Source organism: Accipiter gentilis, chromosome 7 (assembly GCF_929443795.1).
Source record: "Accipiter gentilis chromosome 7, bAccGen1.1, whole genome shotgun sequence".
Classification (NCBI taxonomy): domain Eukaryota; kingdom Metazoa; phylum Chordata; class Aves; order Accipitriformes; family Accipitridae; genus Astur; species Astur gentilis.
In genome coordinates this window covers 21,126,226-21,152,293 of record NC_064886.1, presented here as the reverse complement: position 1 = coordinate 21,152,293, position 26,068 = coordinate 21,126,226, and the positions used below count along the sequence as shown (strand labels likewise).

The window sequence follows — 26,068 nt, the reverse complement described above, 5'->3', positions numbered from 1 at the left end:
AAACAGCACTTAGAATAGAAAATAAACTCCCACCACTCCCAAACCTCAATGTTCTAGAAGGAGGCACAAGCAGAGCTAAAATGTCACCACAGCTATCAGCTGGTCCTAGACTCATACATGTGAGACCAGTGCACATGTATATAGAGTTTCTCTCCCCTCACTGGGCCTTTTTCCTCATGAACTGGCACTCAGCTGGAATTCAAGAGGCTCCTCTGCAAGAAGAGGAGATTGTGAAGGGATTTTAAGGACATTAAGAGGTAGCTCAGATGCAAGTCTTCCAACCCACTTGCATCTTCTGAAAAAAAAAAAGCACTGCCTCATCTTTAACAAGGCTTTCCCTGACCACCTCCTGAAATATATCAGCATACTCAGTCCTGTACCATTTTCTGTCTATTAAAGGTCCAGCATCTTAGCTGTGCTCAATCTTCTCTCCTACAAAAGGTCCCTGCAACATTTCTGCGATTCCTATTCAAGGAAATCTATTCAGGAATGGTTAAAACATCATCTTTAAGCAAAACAGCAAGAATTCCAAAGTTTTTTACCCAATTCAGCTCAGGCCCAGGAAAGGGCAGGCTGTCTCATCATCCCCCAAACATGAAGCAAGACTTGAAACTTGGCAGTTCTTAACGTTATTAAGCTAGCAGGCAATTACAAAATCCTGGCTAAATACACTCTGCCTCTAGCAGAGAAACCGTGTTGTCAAGAGCCTTGTTCTGACCTGCAGTCCCAACAGCATGCCACATCTTTAAGGCGTTACCCTCTCCTTTATATAATTTGGTGGCTATAAGGTTAACACAGCACTAGCCACCAGCCCTCAGCAAACCAGCTAAGCCTCCCTAACGTGGATTCTAACTCTTCATACTGAAAACAACAACATTGCTACAAAGATCAGAAAAATCCATTCACCCAAAGAAAATACGTCTTCAGCTACTAACTTCTGCAGAATTCAAGCTTTCCCACTTCACAAAAGTCTGTACAAAGCTCTCATGCCTGCAAAGGTACTGCTTTCCTGACAGAGGCAGAATCTAAGCTAGTGTCTTCAGCCTGCAGAGAGATTCCCCCAGCGCAACTGCTGTGGCATAGTGCAGCTACCATGCTGCAGCACAGCAAAATTAGCCAGAGGTCTGTTGGATCTGCTGGCAGCATTAAATCTCACAAATCCAGGTAGTGCAGCAAGGCAGGACTGTGAAATTGAGATGCTGCCCTCAGTAACAAGAGAAGGGTCAGTCAGTTACTTGGGGAGTGTAGGGGCATACCCTTTTACCTCCCTCCATTAACAAACGGGCTATAACACAGAAAAACAGAAGTCCTTATCTCTCATACTCAGCCCATCAGTCTACTGTGTGACAGCAGCAATCTCCAACTGAAGGACAGAGACATAAATACAACTGACACCTTCAGTGACTTCAGGATATTGGTCTGCAAAAGATATTCTAGATCAGCTACCATTGGCAAAGGGAGGGAAAAGATAAAGAAGACTCATTCAATTTAGGTGCCAAAAAAAACCCAACACCAAAAAACCACACAACCAAAAAAGGTGTGAGGAACAAAACATCTCCATATCTTTGCTACATCCCAAATAGGGAACTTGCACTTCTGTCCATGCAAAAAGGGGATATTCTCATCTTCACCAGAAAACTGCTGGCCAAACACTAAGCCTGCACTGAAGTCTGGGCATCCCTGTGGATGTCTGTGGTGAGCAACACATTCTTGCAGAGAATGCTGTTTCACAAGCCTTGCTTTGCCATTACTGAGAAGTAATAATATCCCTGTGTTTATTTTCATGGGCTCCACTTCAGTGACGAGGCACTCGGCTTACTGCCTTGGGAACGGCAGCTACACAGGTCAGTAGATCAGAGCAAATATTTACTGTGGGTCAGCGCGGGGCCCGCATACCTTGTAGCTCTTGAGGCATAGGAAAAGGATGAAACCACCTAAAAAGTGCCCTGGTCGGCCTGTGCCGAGACGTTCAACTTGCCAAGAGGCTGCCAGGTAAACTGTAGTAAACAGCCCTTGTCAGCTGATCCAAGGGTAGATGCATTGCAATAGACACGCTAATGTTACATGACAACACCATTTTGGAAAAAGTTATTTAGGAAAAAGAACTTCTCCTCTTACCCACAGGTGCCACAATTATCTCTAACATGAGCCCAATCCAAATCACACTGAAGTCTGAGAGACCAAGCTGATTTATGTGGGGCCTGTCTTGTAACTACCCCAGCTCCACTTGTGCAAAGAGTGGCCAGCGAGAGTCCTGTGAAGTCTTCTGTACAAGTCAGAAGACTTACTGCAGATAGGACTAGTCTCATCATAGATATTTCTTAATTACCTAGCTGTACAGGGTAAAAAGTTACACAGCAGTGCCTCCCTCATACCTCTTGTTTGCAAAAGGGTCCCCATGCCACTTGAGATGAATTAGTAAGACAACAGCTCCTTACACATGTCGTGGTCAAACCTAGAAATGCCTTGCTCTAACACAAAGTTTTCTTCACAGAGATGTGCTCTCCAAGAAACAGCTTTAAGAAGGGTCACAAAGATGCACTTACAAAGTGTCCATAACAGCCTGTGTCAATGCCAACTCACAGAATTGAAGAAGGAATTTTAGATCAGCCTGTTCCGACCTCCTGAATACTCAAGGCCACAGAATTCCAGTTATTACCATACAGAGGACAGTCACTTCTGTAACACTTCCCACAGCTCTACCACACACAGCAGCCATCTGCCACTCTCAGCTCAGAACATACCCTATGGTGGGCTTTAAATGAAGCAACATCCAGAGATCTATCAGAAAGAAAATTGCATTGTACCATTAAAGAACACCACCACCACCACAGAAGTTGTGCTTAGCAGAACACACACAACCTTGGGTTGTATCAAAGAGATGGGGCTGACCAACAGCCTAACCCAGCCAAAATGCATATTGCATTGAAACGTGCACATATGCACGTCCTCCAGTTATGAAGACAAGGAGAATTAGAGTGCCTTTGGATTCAACGCAGAATTACCATATTGCCTAATGCTTGTAATTAGAGGGCAGAATGGATTGGGAAGCTTATAAGCATCTTGTTCAATGAGAAACAGGGGATTTGCATGCACAACTTGCATAAGTGTTACAGGAACTACCAGCAAAAATGTCTGAGGAGTCAGTGGGAAAGTAGATGTTGCAATTAAATACCATCATTTAATTATTAAAATAACTGAAGCAGCAAAATAACCGCTCAATAGTGATGAGCCTCCTGCGTACCAGTGAAATGCCCTGGAAGAAGTCTGAACTTTCCAAGATGAGCTTTCAGGAAAAAAATCATTATTGTCAAAAGCACCCTGAGCATCTGCAGAAACCAGGAGAGGAGATACCCCAAAGGAGCACATGGTGGAACAGAAAAAGCCATGTGATGCAAAAGCCAAGACTTGTATCTAGGCTCTGGGATCTAGAAGATCCAGATCTCTGCTGTAGTGATGGGAGTAACTAACTTTCTTCCTGCAGTCCCTCACTGACAGCTCACTCTGGAAATCTGTGCCTGCTGGGTCCTCTTTACTGGCAATCAGCACACAGATTTTAAGAGTTAAAATAAAAGCAAGCACCAATTTCCCAGACACAACAGCTGCTCTTTACAGTTGTCAAGGTAAAATGTTTTCTTGGTAAAAACAGAGCTAAAGGTAACTTTTTCAAATTAGCTCAGGCAAAGAAGGATCAAACCTTAGCCCAGGCAATACTCAAACAAACCAAACGGGGATAAAACTGAATTTTATTTGGAAAATACAATTCATCCTCACTTTCTCAAACTAGCAACCAATTTCCTGAGTGGTCTCATTTGATAAACAAGGAAGTGAGCTGTATTAATAGCCTAGCTAATTGCACAGTATGTTTCACATTTTTCTTGGTGGGGTGGGGTGGTGGGGCAGACAGAAGATGACAATGGACATATACAAGCAGTGGTAGGAACAGGAATATTTTCTATAAACCCAAGTTTCTATAAAACATACAGTCAGAAGCTGTGTTCTTGTTCACACACGTACCTTTGCAAACAGTAGTGCACAGCCCAGTGCTTTAACTTAAAAGGTTCATTTCATGTGCACAAAAGCCAAAAACTTTAGCTTTCAAAGCCAACACATTGGTAAAACTGAAGTTTGACTATCTTTTAAAAGCATTTCAATATTAAAATTTGCACTTGTATTCAAGGATAAGAAGAAGGTATCAAGAAAAAAAACATTTTCACTTGGTATTCATAACAGCATTTTGCTACCACCAAAGATGCTCCTATTAAAGCACAGCAATACCCACCAGATGCAAAACAACACTACTTATCCGAGACAAAGCACACTAAACCTGGATTTTAAAAAACAAATGCCTGTCACTTCTCTCACCCACATTTTAAACAAACAAAACACACGAAAGGCAGAATATTCCTTCTTTTTCCTTCAAGTACTAAATCCTTTCTGAAAATTGAAGTTCACAAATGTAATTCATTACCCTGTATAAATAGAGTGCAACATACTAGCATCAAGCCCCAAATAATCATTCTAGGGATACCAACACTAGCTGTAGGGCAAATGTAAATTTAGCTTTTAATCCTTCAATTTTTGCCATTTCCAGGCATCATGTATCTCAAATAAGGAGCCTGAAGTGTTATCCAGCTGACTAGCTTTGAATGTGAACAATGTGCACAAACTTTGTTTAACCATGACCCAGAGCCACACCAGAAATGAGATTAAAGTTGTCTCTTCCCATTTAGTAATCTTCTAGTTAACATGCAAGACAACAAGAAAGCTACTTTAATGAAAAAAAACCCAAACACAAAACCAAACCAAAAACCAGTCAGGCCAACAGAAAATAAGGGCTATGTCTGACTGCAGCTAAGCAACTTGTTCAACATGTTATCTTCCTACCATTTAGGTACTCAGGTGCAATGTGATTTTCATATAGGCCAGGATCCTGTACCTGTGCAGTGGGCTGCACTGAAAAATAGCTTGGGAGATTGAAGCCTGAGTCCCAGCAATACAGCTGGATAACAGGCAAAGCATGTTTCATTTGGTTTGATGGCAAAGGCACACTTCAGTCTCAGTCACAGATACCTGTGCTATATTCTCCAAAAGACCCTGAAGGTGGTAGTTTTCATCACCTTCGCAACACTGCTGGACACACTACAGCCACCCTCAATACACTGAAGAAAGAATGTGTTCTGTCCTAGATGTGGGGACACCCTTAGGGGTAAACTTAAAGGAAGTGAAATATAATCTTGGGATCTTATTTTAATCCAGCCCTACAGAAATACAAGGCTTCAGTATAAATAGCTTTTTTCCAGTGACCAAGAAAAAGACAAACCATGTCCCTAGCACTGTTAAAATATGTTTAATCTATAAGGCTATTATAACTAAAAGACATAACTACTGACAACAGTCACTACAACCTACATAGGAAAGACTACAAGACTAGCTTTTATTGTCATGGATTCTCAGTTTTCAAATGATTATCAAGAGTGAACCTCTTGCAAGAGGAACAGTGACACTCTGTTTGTTTTGCAAGAATTATAAAAAAAATATACAATCTGCTTACTTAGACCTTCAACAAACCCCAGCAACTTTAATGAGCTAAAACAGCCAGTGTGTTCTTCTGAATACAGATTATATTCTCCATATTGTTCTACTTACTGTGAAGGTAGTCTGCCAGGTCACCACCGTTACAGTACTGCAAACAGAACAGAAAGCTCAGTTAGTGCAGGGCAAATCAAAGATTAAAAACAGTAAACTTCACTAGGATGGCAAGTTTATCATAGTATTTAAACATAAATAATCACATATGTCAAAACACATATTCAGAAGTTGGCAGGGAAAACCCCCATTCCTGTAGGTTCCTCTTCTGTCCCATTTCCCCAACATGTTATGTTGCATTATAATACACCAGTATTAACTAGCTTTTGTGCATCTGCACATCTGTGTACATACACATCAGAGAGCAAGATAAAACCAGAACAAAGCAGAAGGGTCACCACTGGAGACACCACCAGAAAACTGGTTGAGGAAACCCTGGGAGTAGCTACAGCTGAAAACTGAAATTCCCCACATCATGTTCCACATCAGTAAGGAAAGCCAGCAAGACCTCAGAGTGAAGACTGCAGAGGAAGGAAAACGTTCAAAAGCTTTGCAGGTAGGCTGTGTTGAGAAAACTCTCTTTTTGTGTATCTTTGATGCAGCAACACCCAGCAACACCCACCTGACCCTTGAGGTAAGACATCTGACTGATGAAACCTGTGCCAGCATGACCTTCTGACAGCAGCAATATGAAAAATCCCCCTGGCTGCTATCTTCACCCACACTGCTCCAGTTCTCAAAGGCATGCAGCTGGAGATTAGGTTAGCAAAAGCATCACAGGTGAGACTGGGAGCAGAAAGCACTACTTGTGTAACAAGCTGGTCTGCTTTAAATTTTTTTTAAACTTGTTTTTAAAAAAAAAAAAAAGGGGGGGGGGAGAAAAAGGGAGGGAAAGAAAAAAAAGAGACACACACTTACCTCCATAACCAAGTAAACAGAGTTTGCCAGTTCCTGGTAAAATAGAAAATGGAAGAAATAAAAGATTTATGCATTGAAATATTTGACACATTTTACAACTGCCACATTTCCTTTTAAACAGGTAAACTGTGCTCTGTTATGTTATTCAAACTGAAGAGAGGGTAAAAACTTCATAATAGGTTAATTCCTGGAAGACTACTTGCTTTGGAAGTGTCAGGTATTTAGGGATGTTATTACCTTCCGAGTGTGCATCTGTTTAACCAAGCAGATCTGTATTGTGGCTTGGGTCTTTATGTTCCTTTTGGGCTCTTGGGATTAACGGTGGCACGCAACGCAGATGCTGGCACACTACTATCTTAGAGCCTTAATCATTTCCACATTTAACTTGGCCCTTTATAGCAGCTATGCCCACATGAGCAGCACTAGTCTGAACAGAGAGATGAGAGCAAAACAACTTTGGGACCTGCAATTCAACCCCACAGCTGAAAAGTGCCCCAAAAAATTCACCTTTGATTTGAGGGCAAAAAGGACAGATCTCAGGTCAAAAATGCAACACTGGCCAACCAATTTCTACACATGCATTAACAGAGTGCCATTATCAGGTGGCTAAAGCTTTCTGGATTATCATGGGAGTCACCACCAGTGAAGTCCAGGCCAAATGCTCATTCTCCTAAGTTTGCTATAGGTGCTGCACTGTGATGCTTTTTACAATCTTGAGAGTTTACCTCCAGCCTTAGCTGATCTGCTCCACTGGCTCCCTGGCCTTGGAAAGCACGTACAAGGCGGTGTATCCACAGTACAAGCACAGGATACTGCAGAGAAGCATCCCACAAACGTACAGCACCCCGGAGCCACATTAGGAACTTTGGTGGCTGTGCAACACACGTCCTGACACCAGTGGCTGCCTGGCACTTGTTTAGCAGAGATGTCAAACCACTAGCAGAGAACAAACACGAGAACAGCCAGATGTTTCAACCCTGGGTAGACCCAGATCGGTGAATGACTCTAAATCCTCTTGTTGAAACAGAAGTCAGACAGAAGCAGACCTACCACATAAAAGCCTGCATGCTAGAAGTCACTCCTAAACTCAAGGTCCAGGCCTGGACAAGCACGGGCAGCAATTACCGGGGTGAGTGGAGAAGCTCTGAAAGCAGCAGCAGGGCAAGAGACTCCACTCCATTTCCCTAGCTCCAGGGCAGCATGCCTTCATTTACAGGCTGTTTAGACACCTGCCTGCCTGATTCCTCTTCTGAGCCCGACTACAATTTCAAAAACCCCAGCATCCACCCTACCAGCCTTTTAGTTTCCAAGCAGTCTCCACTGTCTGCTCTCAGCCCCTTTCATTTTGGTCTGCCCACAGGACTCTACCTCCTGTCAAGCCTGTACCAAATTGACTGCCTTTGTCAACGCCTCGAGTCCTCGGCACCTCCCATCGTTTCTCTTGCAGTCCTCTTTTAACCTCACGAAGTGAAATCTGAGTTTCCAGATGCTTGCTGGAAGACTGGCTGGAGCAAGGCAGGGAGAGGGGAGGAAAGCTGAACTACCTGCCATTTGGGAGACTCAAGCTACAGCTGCATGCAGCATGGGCCACCTTCCCCCGGAGGGGCTCAAGGCACCGGGCAGTCCAGCAGCCTCGGCTCACATGGTTCCTCCGGTTCAAGCATTCACCAGACCCCAGGGCTGGCCATCCCCAGCTCTTACAGCTGTTTTGACTGCCAAGCCCAGCTGAGCTTTGTGAAAGTCCCCTGGCTTGTCCAAAAAGTGATTTTCTGTAATACTTCAAGAAGGCGTTTGTTGCATTTCCTTGCGTGACAAATACTGCTTTAAACAGGCTTTGTTTTCCAATCTCTGCATTTAAAAGCAGCACGCGTTAAATCATCCACTTTCACACACGCTTCAGATGAAGTGGAAAACCAGCCTGTGGTTAAAAGCACTAGCCCAGGTAAGCAGTGCAGAAAGAAAACTCCAGGCATCATCACAAGATTTGCACATGACAAAGTGCTGGGGGAAAATTTTCAGAAGCCTTCAAAGCCCACCAGCTCCTGCTATCCTTAGCAGGAACAGTGGAAAAATCAACGTTTATGAAAGACACCTCAGGCCTCTCACTTCTCTGGGAACTCCAGCCACAGACATACCAGAAGATGCAAGGACACACCAGAAGTGCAGTGCAGCTGCTCAGGGCAGCAGGCTGGGGAGCTCACTACGGGGCAATTGCTGGGCATGGAGGAAGTGTGTGAAGTGCGTTTTGCAGCCCAAACCATATTCATCACTGTCACAGCACCATTTTTCACAGACCCTTCTTGTCTAAACATGCTGTGATCACTGCAGGTCAGTAACTCTATACATTAATATGTATAGTGCCAGCAGGGTTTGGGGAAGCTTAATACATTATTACCTATATAGAAAACAAAGAGAAAGTTTAGCTGACACAAACTAAGTCTAAAAGGCATTTGTAATCAGTTATTAGCCAACAGCTAATGTACACCATACAGTTTGGTTGTTTTTCCACTGTATGTTATTTAAAGTCTCTGCAAACAAACATCATCAAGCAAGTCATTGATTTTTGGCAGCCAGTGTGTACAGTGACTAGGGTTAAATGAGGACCTACACAGGCAAGAGAGATGCTCTGCTCAACCTCCCCAGCAACAAAGTGACCTTGGTGGTTGGTAGTTTTATCCCACCAACACAGGGTGAAGAGATAAGAGGGCAATGCCCGAAAAGCTTCTAGGAGAGAAGCAGGTGGCTCCCCCAACCATTCACTGGCAACAGCACCCTCTGAACATTCAAGCCTTACTAGGAAGCACTCTCCACCCTGCTGCACGCACACCCACCGCAGCAGAGGAACATTTAGCAAGTGTATTTTCAGATCACAGATGCCTGTAGCAGGGATGACACAAACCTCCACATTTGCAGCTTCAGCATTTCAAGACCCACTTATCAGAAAGAGATTTGTAGGAATTTTGCCAACAAAACTAAACATTCATTTCAGGAAGGGCCCTGGAAACAAGCTCTTGTTTGGAAAAAGCCTTCAGCCAGTAGCTTACTGTGGTTACAGTGAATACAACTATCTAAAGAGACTTCTGGTTTCTTAAATGGGCTGATGGACTTCTCTCAAGCTGATTCAGCAGCAGAAACTATTTCTTTTCCATTTTTATCCTTCCACAGTATTTAGGATTTGTTCATTAACAAAACAAGGAAAAAATACTGCAAGCCAAATTTCGCAGGCTACCAGTCTCTCTGAAAAGAAACAAAACACCCAACCCACTCATTTCTATATCAGTAACAAGAATAATATTAGTTTGTTGTATTTTTGCAGAGGCTTATGTCCAAGAAGCGCTACAGATAATTTACTCTGGACCTCTTAATCACATATGCCAGTCCGTGCAGCCAAGGTTAATCCTGTCACTAAACAAGCTTAACGAAGGGAACAGCATAGAAGCAACCCCCTAACTTTTCCTCTCATCACAAAGTGCAGCAGTATGCTGATCATGCTCCACAACAGCACCAAAAGGCCTCTGCCAAAGATATTAAGCTGATAATTAATCAGTCTGGATCATTGCCTCACTCATAGTTCTTGCAGCAGAGGTCCCAGCGATGAAGTTACAATTTAATTGAGTGTAAAAATAGGCAACAGCCTCTACTGTCTACAAATAACGCACATCTGCTGACAGAGGACAAAGAAATGAAGAAACGTCATTTAGCAGCACAGCATAAATCACCCCAGGACAGCGCTGTGTTACAGTTCCTCACTGGGATACCAGGAGGGATGGTGTTACAGACATCGAGACCCAGCAGCCCTGTCTCCCTTTAAATTTTCTCTCCACCCATATTGAAAAGGTGGCATGATCCTCTTCTTGGAAAGTGTGTGTTAAGGTGTGTCCAAAGGGAAATGTCTGGGAGTACCCACAGTTAGTCATCCTCCTACCACAGCTTAAAAAGTCTGCAAGAGGAAACTTCCATAGAGAAATCCTCCTCTGCACTCTACCCCAGCATCTAGCCTGCCACCAAGTTTAGAAAGATGTTTAGGAAGGGGAAAAAAAAATATATTGAAGTTTAATTACACAACACTCCAAAACTCTCTCAGCAGGGCAGTGTTCTCACCAATCTGTGTGGGACCAGTGTTGTAATAGACACTGGAGTAAAACCAGCAAAGAATGGCTTCCACCTCACACAAATCCTCCTTTCTAGGAAAGGACTGGGGGATGCAGGAGGACCACTTTGAAGATGAATGTAGCTCCACCGTTATGCCCAGGTACTGAGCACCACGTGGCTGACAAGGCTCCTACTGCCTACAGGAGAGGAGCCGTATGGACTCAAGTCCTCAAAACTGGTCTTGTTACTCTCCTGAAGAGCAGTGTACCACCGCCTGTGTATCGGCCTCCCTCCAATGGCAAAGATCCCCATTTTGTACGTCTCGGAATATATCTACCACGCCTTGCTCAACACTGCCTCTCTTAACAGCACCCGGAGCAGCTGCCAAGCAAAGATAATTGCTGCACACAGATCTCTGTAAACAGGGCTAGGACCCATCAAGCACCAACACAACAGAAGCATACAATAAAGCTGAGGGTCTGACAGTGGAAGATAAACTCAACATCAAGGGAAAGCTAAGCTTCTCCACTCTGTTTTGGGTGTTTTGGTTTTTGGTTTGGTTGTTTTTTAATGCCACTTCCCCCCCACTCGCTGCAACAGAACCACAGCACACCACATCCTCCTGTTTTGCCAGTAGGATCTCATGGAACCAGCACCCTTTTAGCATATGGTCTCTAGTCATCGCTCTTCTGACAGCAGCACTGGAGTCACAAACGCAGGCTGTAACGAACACAATTTTTGCTTTACAGAAACAAATTCCAAGGCCAACGGCACCTGGAAAGTCTCTGGCTAAGGCAGGGGCGCCCAAGCCCACTGGGCTCAGGCAACAGAGCCTACTGCTCTCAAGAGAGGGAAGAAACTTTCCAAACAGCAAAATCTCGTGGTATAATTTCACTCTGGCTCACAGCTTGGCTTGAGCAGGCTAACCTCTAAAGAGGGAAAGGAAAACCATCATGCTATGCAAGGATTATCTCTTGATGCAACTATTTGAACAGAAGCAAGATAAAAGAGAATAGTAACACCAATCTGAATTGTGGGAGCACCTACCAATGCTCAACCTTTGGAAAATAGATGTAAAGCAAATAACTAGAAGATATTCACATGCTTTTTGACCTCACACAGAAAGAAAAATGTGTCTCCAAGACTATTGTGTTTCTCTGTTCTCTGGTCCTGGTCGTTCTCTTCACTCCTTCTGAACCTTACCAACGAGGATCTCGGGAACACTTCAAGCAGGTTTCCAATTCAGGAGACAGCAATTAACTCGGACGAAGGAAGAAAAGCAGGAAAGGAAAGGAAAGTATTCATTCACTGCAGTATAATCTCCTCTCTGCGCAGACATACCACAAAATGTTTCTCAAACCCAGATAAAGCTTCACAGTCAGACAAAAGCACATTTTAGGACAGACTTTTAGGATTCAAGTCATGCAGCCAGCGAGGCCCTGCACCAAGAGAGTTAGCACTTTATAAGGAACCAGCAGCCACTTTCTTGTTGTGTACGGGCTACACTGGAAGTGATAAATCTTGGGCTACAGTAGCAGTCACACATAAGCACAGTCCAGGAGATGATACGCAAGCAACAAATACCATCATCCAACAGCCTACTCAATATCTTTGCCTATTTTGGCACATCCAGGTCCAGCAATGAAACCCACTGCTACTGACTGGAAAGCATTATTACTATGGTCCACAGATGTTTGACTTCCCAAAAGAATGAGGGCTTCTAATTTCTTCATGTAGAACCCAGGGAATAAGCGTAAGAAGCAAGACCCAGAGAGGCCCACAGACTTCTGCAGCGGCTCTTGACTACATTCTGCTTCCTACAGACCTGTCAGCTTACTCCAGGATGCTGAGCACCAGCGCAGGCACAGGGCAAGCAGAAGGGAAGCCCAGTAGCACAGAAGTGGCTCATGGCCAGCCTTGCAGCAGGCAGACTTCTGTAGGACCAGAAGAACAACGATGCCAAGGACCAGTGTTAACCCATTCCAGGCGCTACGGTATTCCCTGCTTATAAAACAGATGGGTTGTTTCAAGACAGGTCGTACTTCAGGGCAGATTGAAAACAGCAGGAAACCTATCCTCTGGTTCTACACAGGCTTCAGGAAGGGAGGGAAACTATTTCCCATCCCCCTGGCAACAGTCCTAAAGTCTGACTGCGTGACATTAAAAAACAAACAAGACAACGTCATGTCCACAGAGCTACTGTTTGCCAGGCAGCTAATACCACCACAGACAAATGGCAAGACAGCTAGTAGGACGGCTCAACCTTCAAGTGACCTGAAGAAAATCCACCATCTCTTCCACTGGACACGAGCTTGCTGCAGCTTCCTTCAAACCAGCCCCAGCTCTCTCCTGCTCTCCACCTCCACCTCCAGGCAGTGCCGGGCCGCAGGGCCTGCCACAGCCCCGCTGACCGGGCAGTCTGCTTGCTGGTGGCTTCACACACGGTCACTGCAGGCCTCAACCGAAGCGCTGAGACTCGGCGCCGTTGCTGGAGGAGTGATGGCTACAGCCCTTGCAGAGAGCTCAAACAGGAAAACGCGACTCTCCTCCGGAGGCAGACCGGGCCTCTGCAGAGCAACGTGCTACAGCAAGGCAAAGCCGAGAGCTGCATCTGGGCCTAACCACAGAAACCAAAAGATGGGATTAATGTCATAATAAGAGTGCAGAGACAAAGTGGCAGGTTCCACAAGTCACAGAGCTCCAAGGCGAGACCAAAGCCATCTATCGGGGCAAAGTGAAGACTCGTGCTGCTGGGACACTGAAAAGCAATCGCTCCTTACAGCGGCCATGTTCGTCCGGGGGTAACGCTGCACCACTTACACCAGTTTGTGCCCCCAGCTGGCCAGCTCTTCGGGAAGTCTTACTGCCTGAGAACAAGAGGCGCGGGTCACATCCGTATGCAGCAGCGGCAGCAGCCCAGCAGGGATAAGAGATTGCAGACCTAAAAAGCAGCAGAATCCTGAAAAGTCTGGACTGTGGCATGGATTAGAAAGAAGTAGTTACCCCTTTGCCAACAGGCAGAATAAGGCTTAGAAGCTTCTTTAAACCAAAGCAAGCTCTTTTTTGCAAATGGCAATGTATTATGTTAATGTTATCAAGCGAGGAAGCTTCAGAATTCTAAAAACAATGATAAAAATATCAAAGATCTGATTTGCTTTTCTGTATTTATTCCTCATCTTCTTTCTATATCGCAGTCTTATTATAAAATGAACATTTAAGGTTGAATTCCCCATTACCTTAAGCTCAGTCACATGTACTGGAATGAAATCCTTGCATACCATAAAGTTGTGTTTTATGAGCCTGCCCAAAGAGCAGGAGTAGCGGGGGGAGTACTGTGGGTCAAGGCAGACAATAAGGCAGGCTACAAGAGTGAACATTTCAGTTTTAATCACACACTCACTGAGGCATATTCACTTACTGAGATACGTGCAAATACAAGCAAAGCAACTCAGTCTGGAAGTTTGATTTTACAACCAATTAATGTAGTTCTACTAATAAAGCTGGGAACGGCTTGTTTTTTTAACAGTATATCCCAAACACAATCTGATAGCCTGCAGGAGATTTTATTTTTTTTTTTTTTAAAGCAACTCTGGAAATTAGAGGCCCCACCTCCACATGGTTTTCTATGGCAGCTGCATGACTGACTAGCCTTTGCAAGTCTTCTTTTTTACATCCATTTATTTCATATTTCATTTACCAGATTTAAGAAAACAAACACACAGCACAAAGGTGCATGGGTTTTCTTTCAAATAAAAACGGTCTTAAATTAAAAGGGAAAAAAAATCCAATTACTGGAAGCCAGAGTAACATGGGCTTGAATCCGCAGTATTTAAAAACCAAAGAGAACTAAGTATGTTTTGACGTATTTAACATCCTGGCTACAACTGCCAACTAAATGAAAAAAATAGCAAGACAAATGAAGAAGCCTCCAGAGAGAAAGTAGCCCAACTGCCCAGCTGTGCGCACAGTGACATTAAGCAGCACGCACACATAGGAAACACATAGAGGCTACATGCTCCAAACCCTCCAGCAGGGCTGTGTCTCAGCCCTGCCTGACACCACCTCACCTCACCCTCCGCTGCCATCCCTGGGGTTTCCCATCACACCAGCAGGTCTCACACTCTGGGCCACCAGCGCATACCGAGCCGGCTAGGAGGCCTTCGCTTCCCGGAGATGTAAGACGCTTTGCTAAATAGGTTCTCTAATGACTTAAAATTCTGCATCTTTCATTCCCCCCCACTGGAACCACACTGTCTGGTTGACGGCTAGTGTGCCAGCTCAGCTGACCTAATTCCTCCTGTTATTCTGATGCTAGGAGACAAGCCAGGTGCTCCTGCAGCCAGACAGAACATTATTGCCCTAAGCAATCACTGATGCAGAGTTTGATTCGCTTCTATCAACCCCCCTTGAAACAACCTTGCTGAATAAACAAATGCAGCTTTGAGATCGTCACTTTGCATTTTGAGAGCATCTCTTCATGTTTGTGGTGGTATGTAAGGCCCGCACATCATGAAGCAGGAGACATCACGCAGTTAAAGCACCTCTTTGCTAGACACGAAGCACAAAAGAGGTTCTAAAGCTATTTGTTGGCAGGGGTCTTCCCTGGATTCTGCTGTGGACATTTATTATTAAATTTCTCAGACAGGAACCATAACAACTGAAGGCTATTAAGATGGCTTCTCTTAAGCAAAGTATGTTTAGGTCTGTACCCGAGAAACATTGGCTTGGAAGACCACATCACTCATATTCACTTTACATCAAGTTTGCCATTTACTATTGCTACATGAACATAAGTACCAGGAAAAACTAAACCAAAACAAAATAAAGAACACCAACCAAAAAACCACCCAACCAACAGAAAACAACAAGCAAGAAGAAGTACATACTTATTCTGAAAACAAAACAACCAAAAACCTCTCCTTGACTTTGCAAATCAAAGACCACCACCTCTGCTGACCACCCCTGTGCTGAGCTTCTCATTGCCCACTGTATTTTCTGCATGCCATGTGATGAAGGCAGTCTGCCCCATGGAAGACACACGCCTGCTTCAGAGGACCAGAGGTTCTCTAGGAGTTTCCCCAAAGCAAACCAGAGCCATCCAGCTCAGATTCCTACCACCAATGCCAACCCTATGTTTGCCGTTCGCTAGTCCGCCCTGTTGTGCAAAAGCTTTTCAGTTGGTATCAACCGGTGGGAAGGCACGGGGTGCAGGAAAGGGACAGGAAAAAGGAAGACTCATGAAAAGTGAACCGTATCCTCCATTCTCTACACATGCTTGAGCATTAAGATGAGCTTTTGAAACGCACAGTTTTCCTGCAGTTTCAACAGTTTAGGGTCACGTCCAGTCCAGCCACAAAATTAAATCTTTTAATTGGGCTTTGGTTTGGACCTATAAATATTTGAAAGAAATTCAAACAGTGGTTCTCCATCTGAATTCAATCCCACCCAGCCACTGATTAGGAGGCACCTCTTCCCATCCACCTTCCAAATCTCCACCTCCTTGCTTTGCTTACTCCAACCAAATGCATTCAATCATCATTAGGATTTCAACAGTGGAAGTTTTCATAATTGAAACACTGATGGAGCTTCCAGAAGAGCAGTACAAGTAGCACCTCAGCCCTTACTAGAGCTTTGCTGTCAAACTGTGAACACAACAGCCTACCAGTTTCCGATTACTCCTGGGAAACATTCCTTAATCTGTCATTATAGTCTGAGTAATGCTACCTTCCACGGGAGCTTTAGAGACTATTAACTTCCACGTCGCCAGCTCTTCCATGACATCCTAATCATGTGAGAGGAACACAGGTATGCATTTTACACATAGGATGAGTAAAACAGTGATCATAATTTCAGAAATGCAACAAGACCACTCCCTCTAAAAAAAGCCCATGACTCCTCCGAGGTCTATATTTAGTGGTCAACATTTGCTAGATGTTTCTGTGACCTGCACAGTGGGGTACTTACTTAGTGAAGCCAACTTTAAATAAAACTTCAAGACTATAAAATTCTCTACTCTCCATAAACATAGCCATTGTGGTCCACTAAACTCCCAAGCCTCATCTTACAAAACTACTGGCAGAGGGTGGCTGGGTTTTTGTTCTTCTCCCCTTCTAGCTCTAAATTAAGCCAGATCCAATCTTCAGTAACAGAGTGATTCCCTTCAACAGATGTGAGGATGCTGATGGAGCAGGATAGCAGACACCCCATTCTTGTCCGCAGCGCAAACAGAAAGAGGATTGCTTGGCAGTTCAAAGAAGTCTGCACTTTACACCCACTCACCAGGCAACTTGCCAGCTTTGCTCGGGGATGGAATTAAAACAGGATTTAACCAGGCAGGCAGCCTGACCTCAGGAGTGTGATCTCCCAGACATAGAGTGCCTCCTTAGTCATTCCCAGTGTCACAGTAGAGCCCTGTCTCCCAAGACAGGGCACCCGAACAGCAGTGCCTGAGGAACTGAAGATCCTGCATTAGGTGGCACGAGAGGTGGCGAGGCAAGGAGGTGACACTGCAGCAACACTGATTCATCCGACATCAGGCTCATCAGCAAAGTGCTGCAGCAGAAGCGAGCTGCACTGGAGGGCACACCAAAGGACACTGCCGTACACAGAGCTCCGGAGGTCCCAGGGGACAGCAGGAGGCACGTACACAAGGTGTGGACTAACAGCTAAAGGCTCCATGTTGGAAAAGGGTGATGGTGCAGACAGCACAACACAACATCACAGCCCAACAGCCACGGTCCTATTGATCACAAGGACTTTCTATACAGCAAAAATAGAACAAGCCTGTTATTACTTTGCTCTCAAGACCAGCCCAGGGTGACTGATCATTAAGCTGAGAAGTGTTTGTTCTGCCACCCATGCCATAATCCACATGCACAAGTAAAACTGCATTGCAAGGACCCCGTGTTCTTTGTCTCCAGGAGCTCCAGGTGATAGAGTCACCCCAGCAGAAATATTTTTGCTGAGTCTGTACTGCACAAATGAGTTAAGCGTTACTCTCAGCTCATCCCGAGCTGGTGAGTACAATAAGCCAATCTGACACAAAATTATGGAAAGCAGACCCTCAGGTAACCTAGGCTGAACCAGAAACTCAGCAGTGCAGTGCCCTGTGTGACATTAACAGCTACGTTTCTACAACCAATCCATCCCACCCGTGCAAAAAAAAAATTTTTTTTTGGGGGGGGAACCAAAACAAGAAAAAAACCCCTACCCAATACCCACACAAGCACAGTCACAGCTAGGCTGCTCTAAGAAGCAAGCTCGGATCACAGCACACAACTTGGGAAAACGTGCCAGTAAAATAATCCTTCTTCCTATTTCATGCAAGAAAACGCTTTCTAATATTCAAAGCATGATTTCTGTTCAGGAAGAGCAGATTTTCTGCCCCTGCACCAACACAGCCACATGTGAGATCTTCAGCTGACATGTATTCAACCAAACTTCCTGGGGCAGCTGGCACAGCACAGGGAAGAAAACATACCCAGGACCTCCCATTCCCCAAAAAATACTAGTTACATGCAAGAACCTACTTCTTACTAGTGCTGGAAGAAGCTGTCTAGTGCACAGTGCTCCCAGGATCTGACAAGTTCAAGAGTTACCTTCCTACCATTGATTCCCTGTAGCTAATCAAGAGGTCTCTGATCACAGATTTGGATTCAATGTCCTGAGTTGCAATAGAAACCAAAGCAAGTCCCATACACCAAGACCACACTCTGCTAAGCTTTCAATGTCAACATGTGTTAAGAGTTGAGCTGATCCTCAGAGTTTTGGAAATTTGTTTTCCAGGAAACCTCATTCCCAGACCCAAGTCCTCATCCAGCAGAAACCATCATTTTTGTATCCTTGCTGTCACTGATTTCTACCTTAAGGAACAAGAGCTCATTTGGCTGTCTTCAGAGTACAGAGACTGCTGGCATCCAGATGTTCCTCTAGACTGCTGTACTCCCCTCGACTGCTGCAGTCTTAGAGACCCCAACTCCAGCCCCTCTGCAAGCCAGCTGAGGAGCCAGGGATTGTTCAGTAGCAACTAATGCACTCCACATACAGTGGAATACCATTTTTTACCTCATCCCAAACATCTCCTGCACCTGGGAAAAATCTGCACCACAACTCCATACAGACACTAAATAGACAGTACTTTTAGAAATGCAATACAATATGACTTATCCTCTTTTTGAGCAGGGGTTCTTGCATTAGGCTCCTAGACTATTCACAGCACCTCTCATTAATACATGAGCACATAATAATGGGAACACGCATATTTCATTTTGAGCCATTCTCATGTAATGATGCTGCTCTTAGGACTCTGGTGAGGGGATCTATAAAAGTCCAGACACTGCACTTTTACGCATTAAACATTCACCAGTATCATTTATTCCTAGGAAGCTCCTTATTTTGTCATTGTTTGAGAACCAATATCACAAAGAACTATGAAACAAGAAGGAACACAGCAATTTTCCTAGATTTGAGGGATAAGTGTGCAGGGTAAGAGCTGCTGTCAGTATTAAATATCAGCACTGCAAGTGTCTGGTGCAAACCTGGCATTACATAAAAATCTTGAGCTGTTTGAGGCCTGGTTAGCATCAGCTTTTAACTGGGAAAATGCAAACAAACTCATCACTGGGTGTAATCACTTGCTTACAGCCACTGTGGTTTTGGCAACCATTTCCTTGTGTGTAAGGAACACACGAGTAAAAGTTAAAGTCACTGTTGACAGGAGGTGCAGAGGAAGGGACAACACAAAATGCAATGACAGACAAAGCTACAGAGCAACATTAAGATTCACAGGAAGTATTTTTTCCTTTTTGGCCTATGATGTTGTAATATACACCTCTTCAGTTTTAGAAAGCTTAAAAGTAGGGGCTCAATTAACTGCAACATTTTTGAAGGTAAATATATATACAGCTGTGAACAAAGCAACTATCTTGTATCAGAGGAACCAGGTGAGTAATAAGTAGTCTTTCCCACAAAGTAAGGAAAGGTGCACAGAAGCCAGCCTTCCACGGAACTGCACTTTTACCTTTGCAGATAATTTACTCTCATACAACTCTCAAGCAGACACAGAGCAAGGCCAAAGACTCAGACACGTAACACACACAGCCTACGTGGGTGGACTGCATCAGACTGTCTCATGACCCACCACCTTACACCAGAAGAGACTCCACAGCCTGGTAGCTCTATATAACATCCAATGGCACCTAAATCATCTCATTTTGTCCAAGAAATCATATTACCCAGGTCACACAAGGACTCTCTGACAAAGCTGGTAACTAAACATATACCTCGGCATGCCTGGAGCCCAGGACCATGCTCGAGTTCCTGTTTTGTGGTATCTTACACAGCTAAGATCTCACCAGGTTACACTGCTATACACAGAATTTAACTAAAGCTCATTTGCCATCACATAAGGAGAAAAATGCATTGCTGCATTTGTAACAGTGATGAAATCACTCCTTTTGCAGGACACATCTTTGAGCTGCTTCCTACCCTGCAGTTATTTGAAGCAGGGCGAGGAACAGAACACGAACAAAAGTTCTGAAAGATCTGCAATAAGCAAATCCAGCAGCATAACGCTTCCCACAAATGCAAACTACAGAGGAAGCGCAGGAGCAGCCGCTCACTCCCTCAACTGAAAAGTTATTAAGTAAACTTAGAAGGTACGGAGAAGAATGAAAAAAACCACGAGACCTAATGCCCCAAGTGGCCCGTGCCCAGAGGAAGCTTCAACCTACTCTGCAGCAGCCCACGTCAGGCCAAAGGCGGTCACTGCTTTGCAAGACCAGCTCTAAAGGGTGGTTCAGGTGCAACGCACAGCTGGCCTCTTACCCAAAGGCTATTTCCAAGAAGTAGTCCCGTTCCCAGCAGCCTTGCTTCCCTCCCAGAGCAGCCTGAAATCCCCCACGTCCACCTCCCGTCAAAACCACGCCAGGCGTTAAATGCTTCCCAAGGACCTGCCCCACTTGCAGCACCTTGCCATAACCCCCTGCTCCGGTGGAGGGGGACACGGTGGGTGACACAGCCCCGGGAGGGCTGCGGGGCCGGGGTGACACGGGCAGACTACAGCACCCAGAAAGCATTGCAAATAGGCTGTACCAACCAGCTGGGACTCATGTTTGGGGTGACGCGGAGGCCACCGGAGCCAATCCACGGGAGAAGGAGGAATGTCAACAAACACGGCGGCCTGCAGGACACGTGATATCAGGGACAGGGCAGGCAGATCCAGATAAGCCACCCCAGGGCCACCCGGGGGGGGGGGGGTCCACTGAGCCAGCGGTCACGCAGCCATCACTCACAAATATCAGACCTTAGGGTGGCACAGGCTGTACCGACGCCAGCCCCTCCGTCCAGAAACAGAAGGGCTCCATTTTAGGCTTTTAGATCCTGCAATGTTTTTTTTAAAAAAAGCATCACGGATGTCAGAGAAAACTTAGCCCGTGAGCCAGCAGGGTTTTTTAACCAAAAATTCAAGCAAAAAAAAAAAAGTCATCGGATACCTTGGGTTTCAGAGTGGATCGGGTTTTAGCGCCTTAGATTAGATCTTCAGAGCTGACTTTGAAGGAAAAAAGCAACTGTGGGAAACCACAATAATCTAAAAATGTCTGCTGCAATTTTTAACACTTAGTGATTGCCACAAGGACAACAGAAAAATGCAAATGAAAATCCTCTGGAACTGAAGACAATCATATGCTACAAAGTCATGCTCACACTATTTTTACATTGCCTAGGAAGAAGAAATTTTCTTAGGGAGTGTATCCAGACCAGAGAAAAAAAATAAAAGGTAGGCTTGCCAGGAATAACTACTGTAATTTTATTTCTAACTTTTTGAGAACTTATAAGCTTCCAACACAGACATATTCAACACACACTGCATTCCACTGCATAACAAACATCCTGGGAGCAGGAGCTCCCACCTCAACTCCCAACTGCATAAGTGTTCTGTGGTCCAGACAACAATTAATACACGATCTGCTCAAACGTGTTTGTTTGTCTTTCCCCAACTTATCAGAAGACTTTTTTTTCCTTTCCCTAGAAGACATGTTTGATTACAAAACATCTGTTAAAAACTGAAATTCCACAAACTCCATTCAACCTCTCCCCCAAACCAGAATGCTTTGCCGTAATTGAATGTATTTACCTGGAAGTCATACAAGGCAACGATGTTTTCATGTTTCAATTCCTAGGAAAAGTAAAACAAAGACCATAAGCTAGGAGCAACAAAGGGCATACAGAACAAAGACTGAAGAAAACAAGTCAGTCTACCTTTACCTTAAGTATTTTTATTTCCTTGCCCAGCAGTGTTTGAGATTTTGCAAGGTTCTTCTTGTTAATGCATTTCACAGCTACTTCCAGCTCAGGTTTCTGAAAGAGTGCATATGCAATTCAAAGATAAATGTAAATTTCACCATTCATTTACATTAGGATAAGCAGCCTCTTAACAGATTACAAATACTACTGAAAAAAAGTGTCTTGCAGCACTGGTAAAGGCCTCCTACTTTATATCCTAATGCCCATCCCTCACTTGTTCAGACTTGCCCTTTCCTGAATTATGCTTGTCAACCCAAGGAAAAAAAAAAAAAACCCAAGGTTTGGGTTTTTGTTACTACTTTATACAATGATTATCCTCTTATTTAATCACTAGAAATAAACGCACTGTGGGAGCCATGGCTTATCCCAAGCCCTAATGATGGAAAATCCACTGCCGGATTGGTTTCCTTTTATTTACCAGTGAACGATTTTCCCTCCTCTTGGAAAAATTAAGCTGAGAAGGACGAAACTTCACAGACACAAAAATAAACCCCAAAGCAAGATCCCTCTACACGCTTCATAGACGGGGTGGAGGCATTTATTTTTTTATTTTTTTTTTCTTTTTTGCTGCTTTTCAAGGTGAGGGCCAGTTTGGGGAGCAGGACGTCTCTGCGGACACCTCCGCAGCAGCCCGCCGGCCTCCAGCCCCGCTCGCCAGCCCCAAGGTGAAGCCACCTGCCCGGGTCCTGCTGGGGCACACGCCCGCTTCCCCAAGAAACTCCGAAAGATAACAATAATAAATGATAATAAATATGTCTACCGCCAGCAGAGCCGCCCCAGAGCCCGGGGCTGATGCCCCCGCTAAGAATAGCCACCGCAGCCCGGCGGGGACGGGGTGACCGGGACGTAGTGCCCAGCTCGGCCCCAACCGAGAAATAAAAAGCTGGGGGGGGGGGAGAAGAAGAAGAGATTCTTCACCTCTTTGTGCCTGCCTTTGAAGACGACGGCGAAGGCTCCGTGCCCGATCAGGTCCTTCCTGCTGAACTCAAACTTTCCCACCGTCTCCATGGCGCTGCGCCGGGGGGGTCCCCGCAGCCGGCGGGGGGACCGCGGCCGGGACGGCTTCAGAGCTGCAAAGGGACCAGGAGGAGGAGGATGGCGGTGGTGAAGGAGCTGCCTTTAAAGAAAATTAAACCTCTCCCAATCCAAACACAACGGGGCACCCCCCCGCCCCCCCCCCCCCCACCCCAAAGAGCAGGCAGGAGCCGGAGACCCGCTGGCGGAGGGGGGTCGGGGGGGGGAGCCTCTCTCCTGTCAGCCCGCCGGCGGCTCAGCGCCGCGCCGGGCTCCTCTCCCCCACCTCGCCCTCGTCCATGGGCTGCCTCTTCCTGCAGAACGGCCGGGAGCTGGTCATCGTTAGAGCCCGGGGAGAAGTCGGCTCCTCAGCAGCGGGCCTTCCCCATCTCTTCCTCAGGACAGACCGCCGCGGCTCCTCCGGCCGCCGCTTCAGGCGGGGCTCCCCATGCCGAGCCCCGGCCCTCCCCCGCCTCGCAGGCGCGGCTTCGCCGAAAGTCCACCTTAAGCGCGATCCACCTTAAACGCCCGGTCCACCTTACGGGAGCGGTCCACCTTAAACGCGAGTCCACCTTAAGGGCCGCCCGCGCCCCCCGACCGTTCGTACACAGCGGGGCCGGGGTTTCACCCCCGGGTCCCGCCGCACCGCCCGGCCTTCGCCGCCCTCCCGGACCCCAGACAAAGCTCTGCCGAGCGGCGGCGCGGACGAAAGGAGAGTGCCGGCCGCGGCGCAAGCGCGGTGCGCGGCGGTGGGGGAGGCAGGCACGGCGGCAGCGGCGGCGGCGGCCACCTGAGGCGGAGGGGGCCGAGCCCGACGCATTTAAAGGCGCCGGCCGCGGCCGGCCCTGAGTCAGCGGCGAGGCACGGTCCCTCGTGGCCCTCCGCTCCGGCGGCTGGGGATGGGAGGGCTCCTGCCAACCCTCCCCGTCCCGTCCCGAGCCTTTGAGAGGTGTTTCCCACAAGTAAAGAAACGGGTCCCCTCGGGTGAATTTTTAAAATTTTGCCACATGGGCTGTGACAGGGCCCAGGCGGGACCCCAGGGGCTGTGGGGGCACAGGGGCACGCCGGTCCCACCACCCACAGCACCCCATCTTCTCCCAGAGGATAGCCCGTCTCCTCCGCGTCCTCCAGCCTCCACACAGGCCTGTGCTGGGGGCCCGCAGCTGCTCTGTCCCCGCTTCCTCACAGGGGAGCGAACCAGGCCTCCAGCTCGCCCTGAGGAGTGACAGAGGGAACCTCCGTCAAGCTCTTCTCAGAGGAACCTGCCTCAACACCCTACTCCGGAGGTCAACGTGCGAGGGAACCTCCGTCAAGCTCTCCTCGGAGGAACCTGCCTCAACACCCTACTCCAGAGGTCAACGTGCGATCGCTGTTGCAATGACAAACCTTTCCCAGCCTAAGCCTGCTACTCGGTTTTGGCCATCGCCGACCTCTCGCTGTGCAGTAACCCACAAGCTTTGCCCTGTGGCTGTGGGCCCGCAGGTCACTCCCTCCGTTGCAGGACCCTCTCATGCGTTTGACCCATCTCCCACTCCCGCCATCTGTGGTGGTATCTAGACCACTTGTGCGCTTGGTCCGGTTCACCTGCATCCACCTCAAAATGTCCAAAGCGGAACATCGTATTCCAGCTGCAGGGAAAACAACGTGCCCCACGGGCAGCACCCCTGCTCACAGGCTCCAGTCCGAAGCCTGCTCTTTACGCAGTTGCGCGGTATAGACCTGTATCAGCGCCGCGATACCAAACGCGTGCTGCTCTTACAATGCCAGTGGCTCTGCAGATACCCAGTGCCGAGGGTGCTCAGTATCGTGGCACCGAGTGTCTGCAGTTATCACTGTTTTCAGCAAAGATTAGGAACAAGCAGCACCTCACAGCCTCAGGCCTTGTTTTCTACACAAAAGCAGTGGCTGACTGATTCAGCATCTGGCCCGTGGTCTGTTGCCCTTGGTCGCTAGCTAAGTCATGTTCAGGTACAATCCTGCGCTTAAAGCTTTGGTGAAAAAATGACAGCATATACCAAACACCGGTATAAAAGTAGCAGTGCCTGAGTGGTAGTAATTTGCATCTCAAATTCCAGCAGTCATTTAGTAGTTGGTGGGAACTGTAAAAGTGATAAGGATATTCTTCAATGGGAATTTAAGAACAGCATCTGTTGAAGTAGCCCTTAAACTAAAACAAAACTACAGTACCTTTGTGATTTCAGCGGAAATGAATTTAAAAACTACTTTTTAAAAAATTACAATATACTTAACTACTTGTTTTCTTTCTCACTTCTAGGCCTGTGCCATCCACGAGGTCTACAGTATCAGGCTTTTGTCAATGATCACAAGGGGTTAATTCAAAAATTAACACAGAAACCAGTAAAAATGGCAAACACCGTCAAACTTGCAAAAAAATCAAGCTACTTGGCAAATGACAGACACAGGAATTTATTTTACCAGTTGTTAAAAGCTGCTGTCTCTAACACAGAAGGTAAGAGTTGCAAAAGTTTAAGGCAGGAAGTGCCGAAAGTATTTTGAAACTTCTTAGATGATTTGTAGGCAGGCAAAATCTTGCATCCCCCTTCACTGGAAAATAGCCAGGGCACCATGGTTAGCAAGTGTACTCTTGCAAGAACTGCGGTGAAATCTCTAGTGACCACAGGTGTTTCTGCCTTTTATTTTCCTAGCACAGCAAAGACACGCAGTCCTAGTGCTGGGCGAAGAAGGAAGTTGATATGACTGCTGTTCAATTACAGGCCAAAATATCACAGTGATGAATGTTCTTTGTTCTGTACTGTGTGTGCTTATTTGTTCCTTCACGTGCTGTTGGTTGGGAAAAAAAAGTTTCACTTAAATCAGTTTTGATTAAACGTGGGTTCTAAGGTACCTTTCTGCATGCAGCTATATACAGAGCCAGGTGGCAAAGTCAGCCTCCTCTCTGTTGACATTTTATTTTTATTCTAAGCAAACTGGGTTTGTTTTTAAGCAGACTCACTGGGTATCTTTCTAGTGAGTATGTGGAACTTCAAAGTAGCATAAGAAATGTGAAGGTACTCAGAGGTCTCTACAAGGATCAGGACCAAGTTGTACTGGATGCTATGTGCACACTCCAGGCACAACACTTTCTTTGAACTGACAGTTTAACATTTGTAGCAGTTAAATGCCTCTCAAA

General features: G+C 46.1%; 1 protein-coding gene across 9 annotated transcripts in view; it reads right to left on the bottom strand.

The window, feature by feature from the left end:
• ULK1 (unc-51 like autophagy activating kinase 1) overlaps nt 1-23,613 on the bottom strand; it is an 85,883-nt gene extending 62,270 nt beyond the window's left edge. For 5 of the 9 annotated variants that reach the window (XM_049804480.1, XM_049804484.1, XM_049804487.1 and 2 more), the window contains exons 1-6: nt 23,204-23,612; nt 22,822-22,973; nt 21,865-21,957; nt 21,734-21,775; nt 6,508-6,540; nt 5,650-5,686 (exon numbers count right to left, since the gene is read on the bottom strand). In XM_049804480.1, coding sequence (XP_049660437.1) covers nt 5,650-5,686; nt 6,508-6,540; nt 21,734-21,775; nt 21,865-21,957; nt 22,822-22,911 — 295 coding nt within the window. In that variant the 5' untranslated portion in view covers nt 22,912-22,973; nt 23,204-23,612. Of the gene's footprint in view, nt 1-5,649; nt 5,687-6,507; nt 6,541-6,744; nt 17,724-20,424; nt 20,444-20,567; nt 20,691-21,733; nt 21,776-21,864; nt 21,958-22,821; nt 22,974-23,203 lie in introns of those variants that run through there. The other 4 variants (XM_049804486.1, XM_049804485.1, XM_049804489.1 and 1 more) reach the window with 4 other exon arrangements.
• Between the last annotated feature and the right edge of the window lie 2,455 nt (nt 23,614-26,068).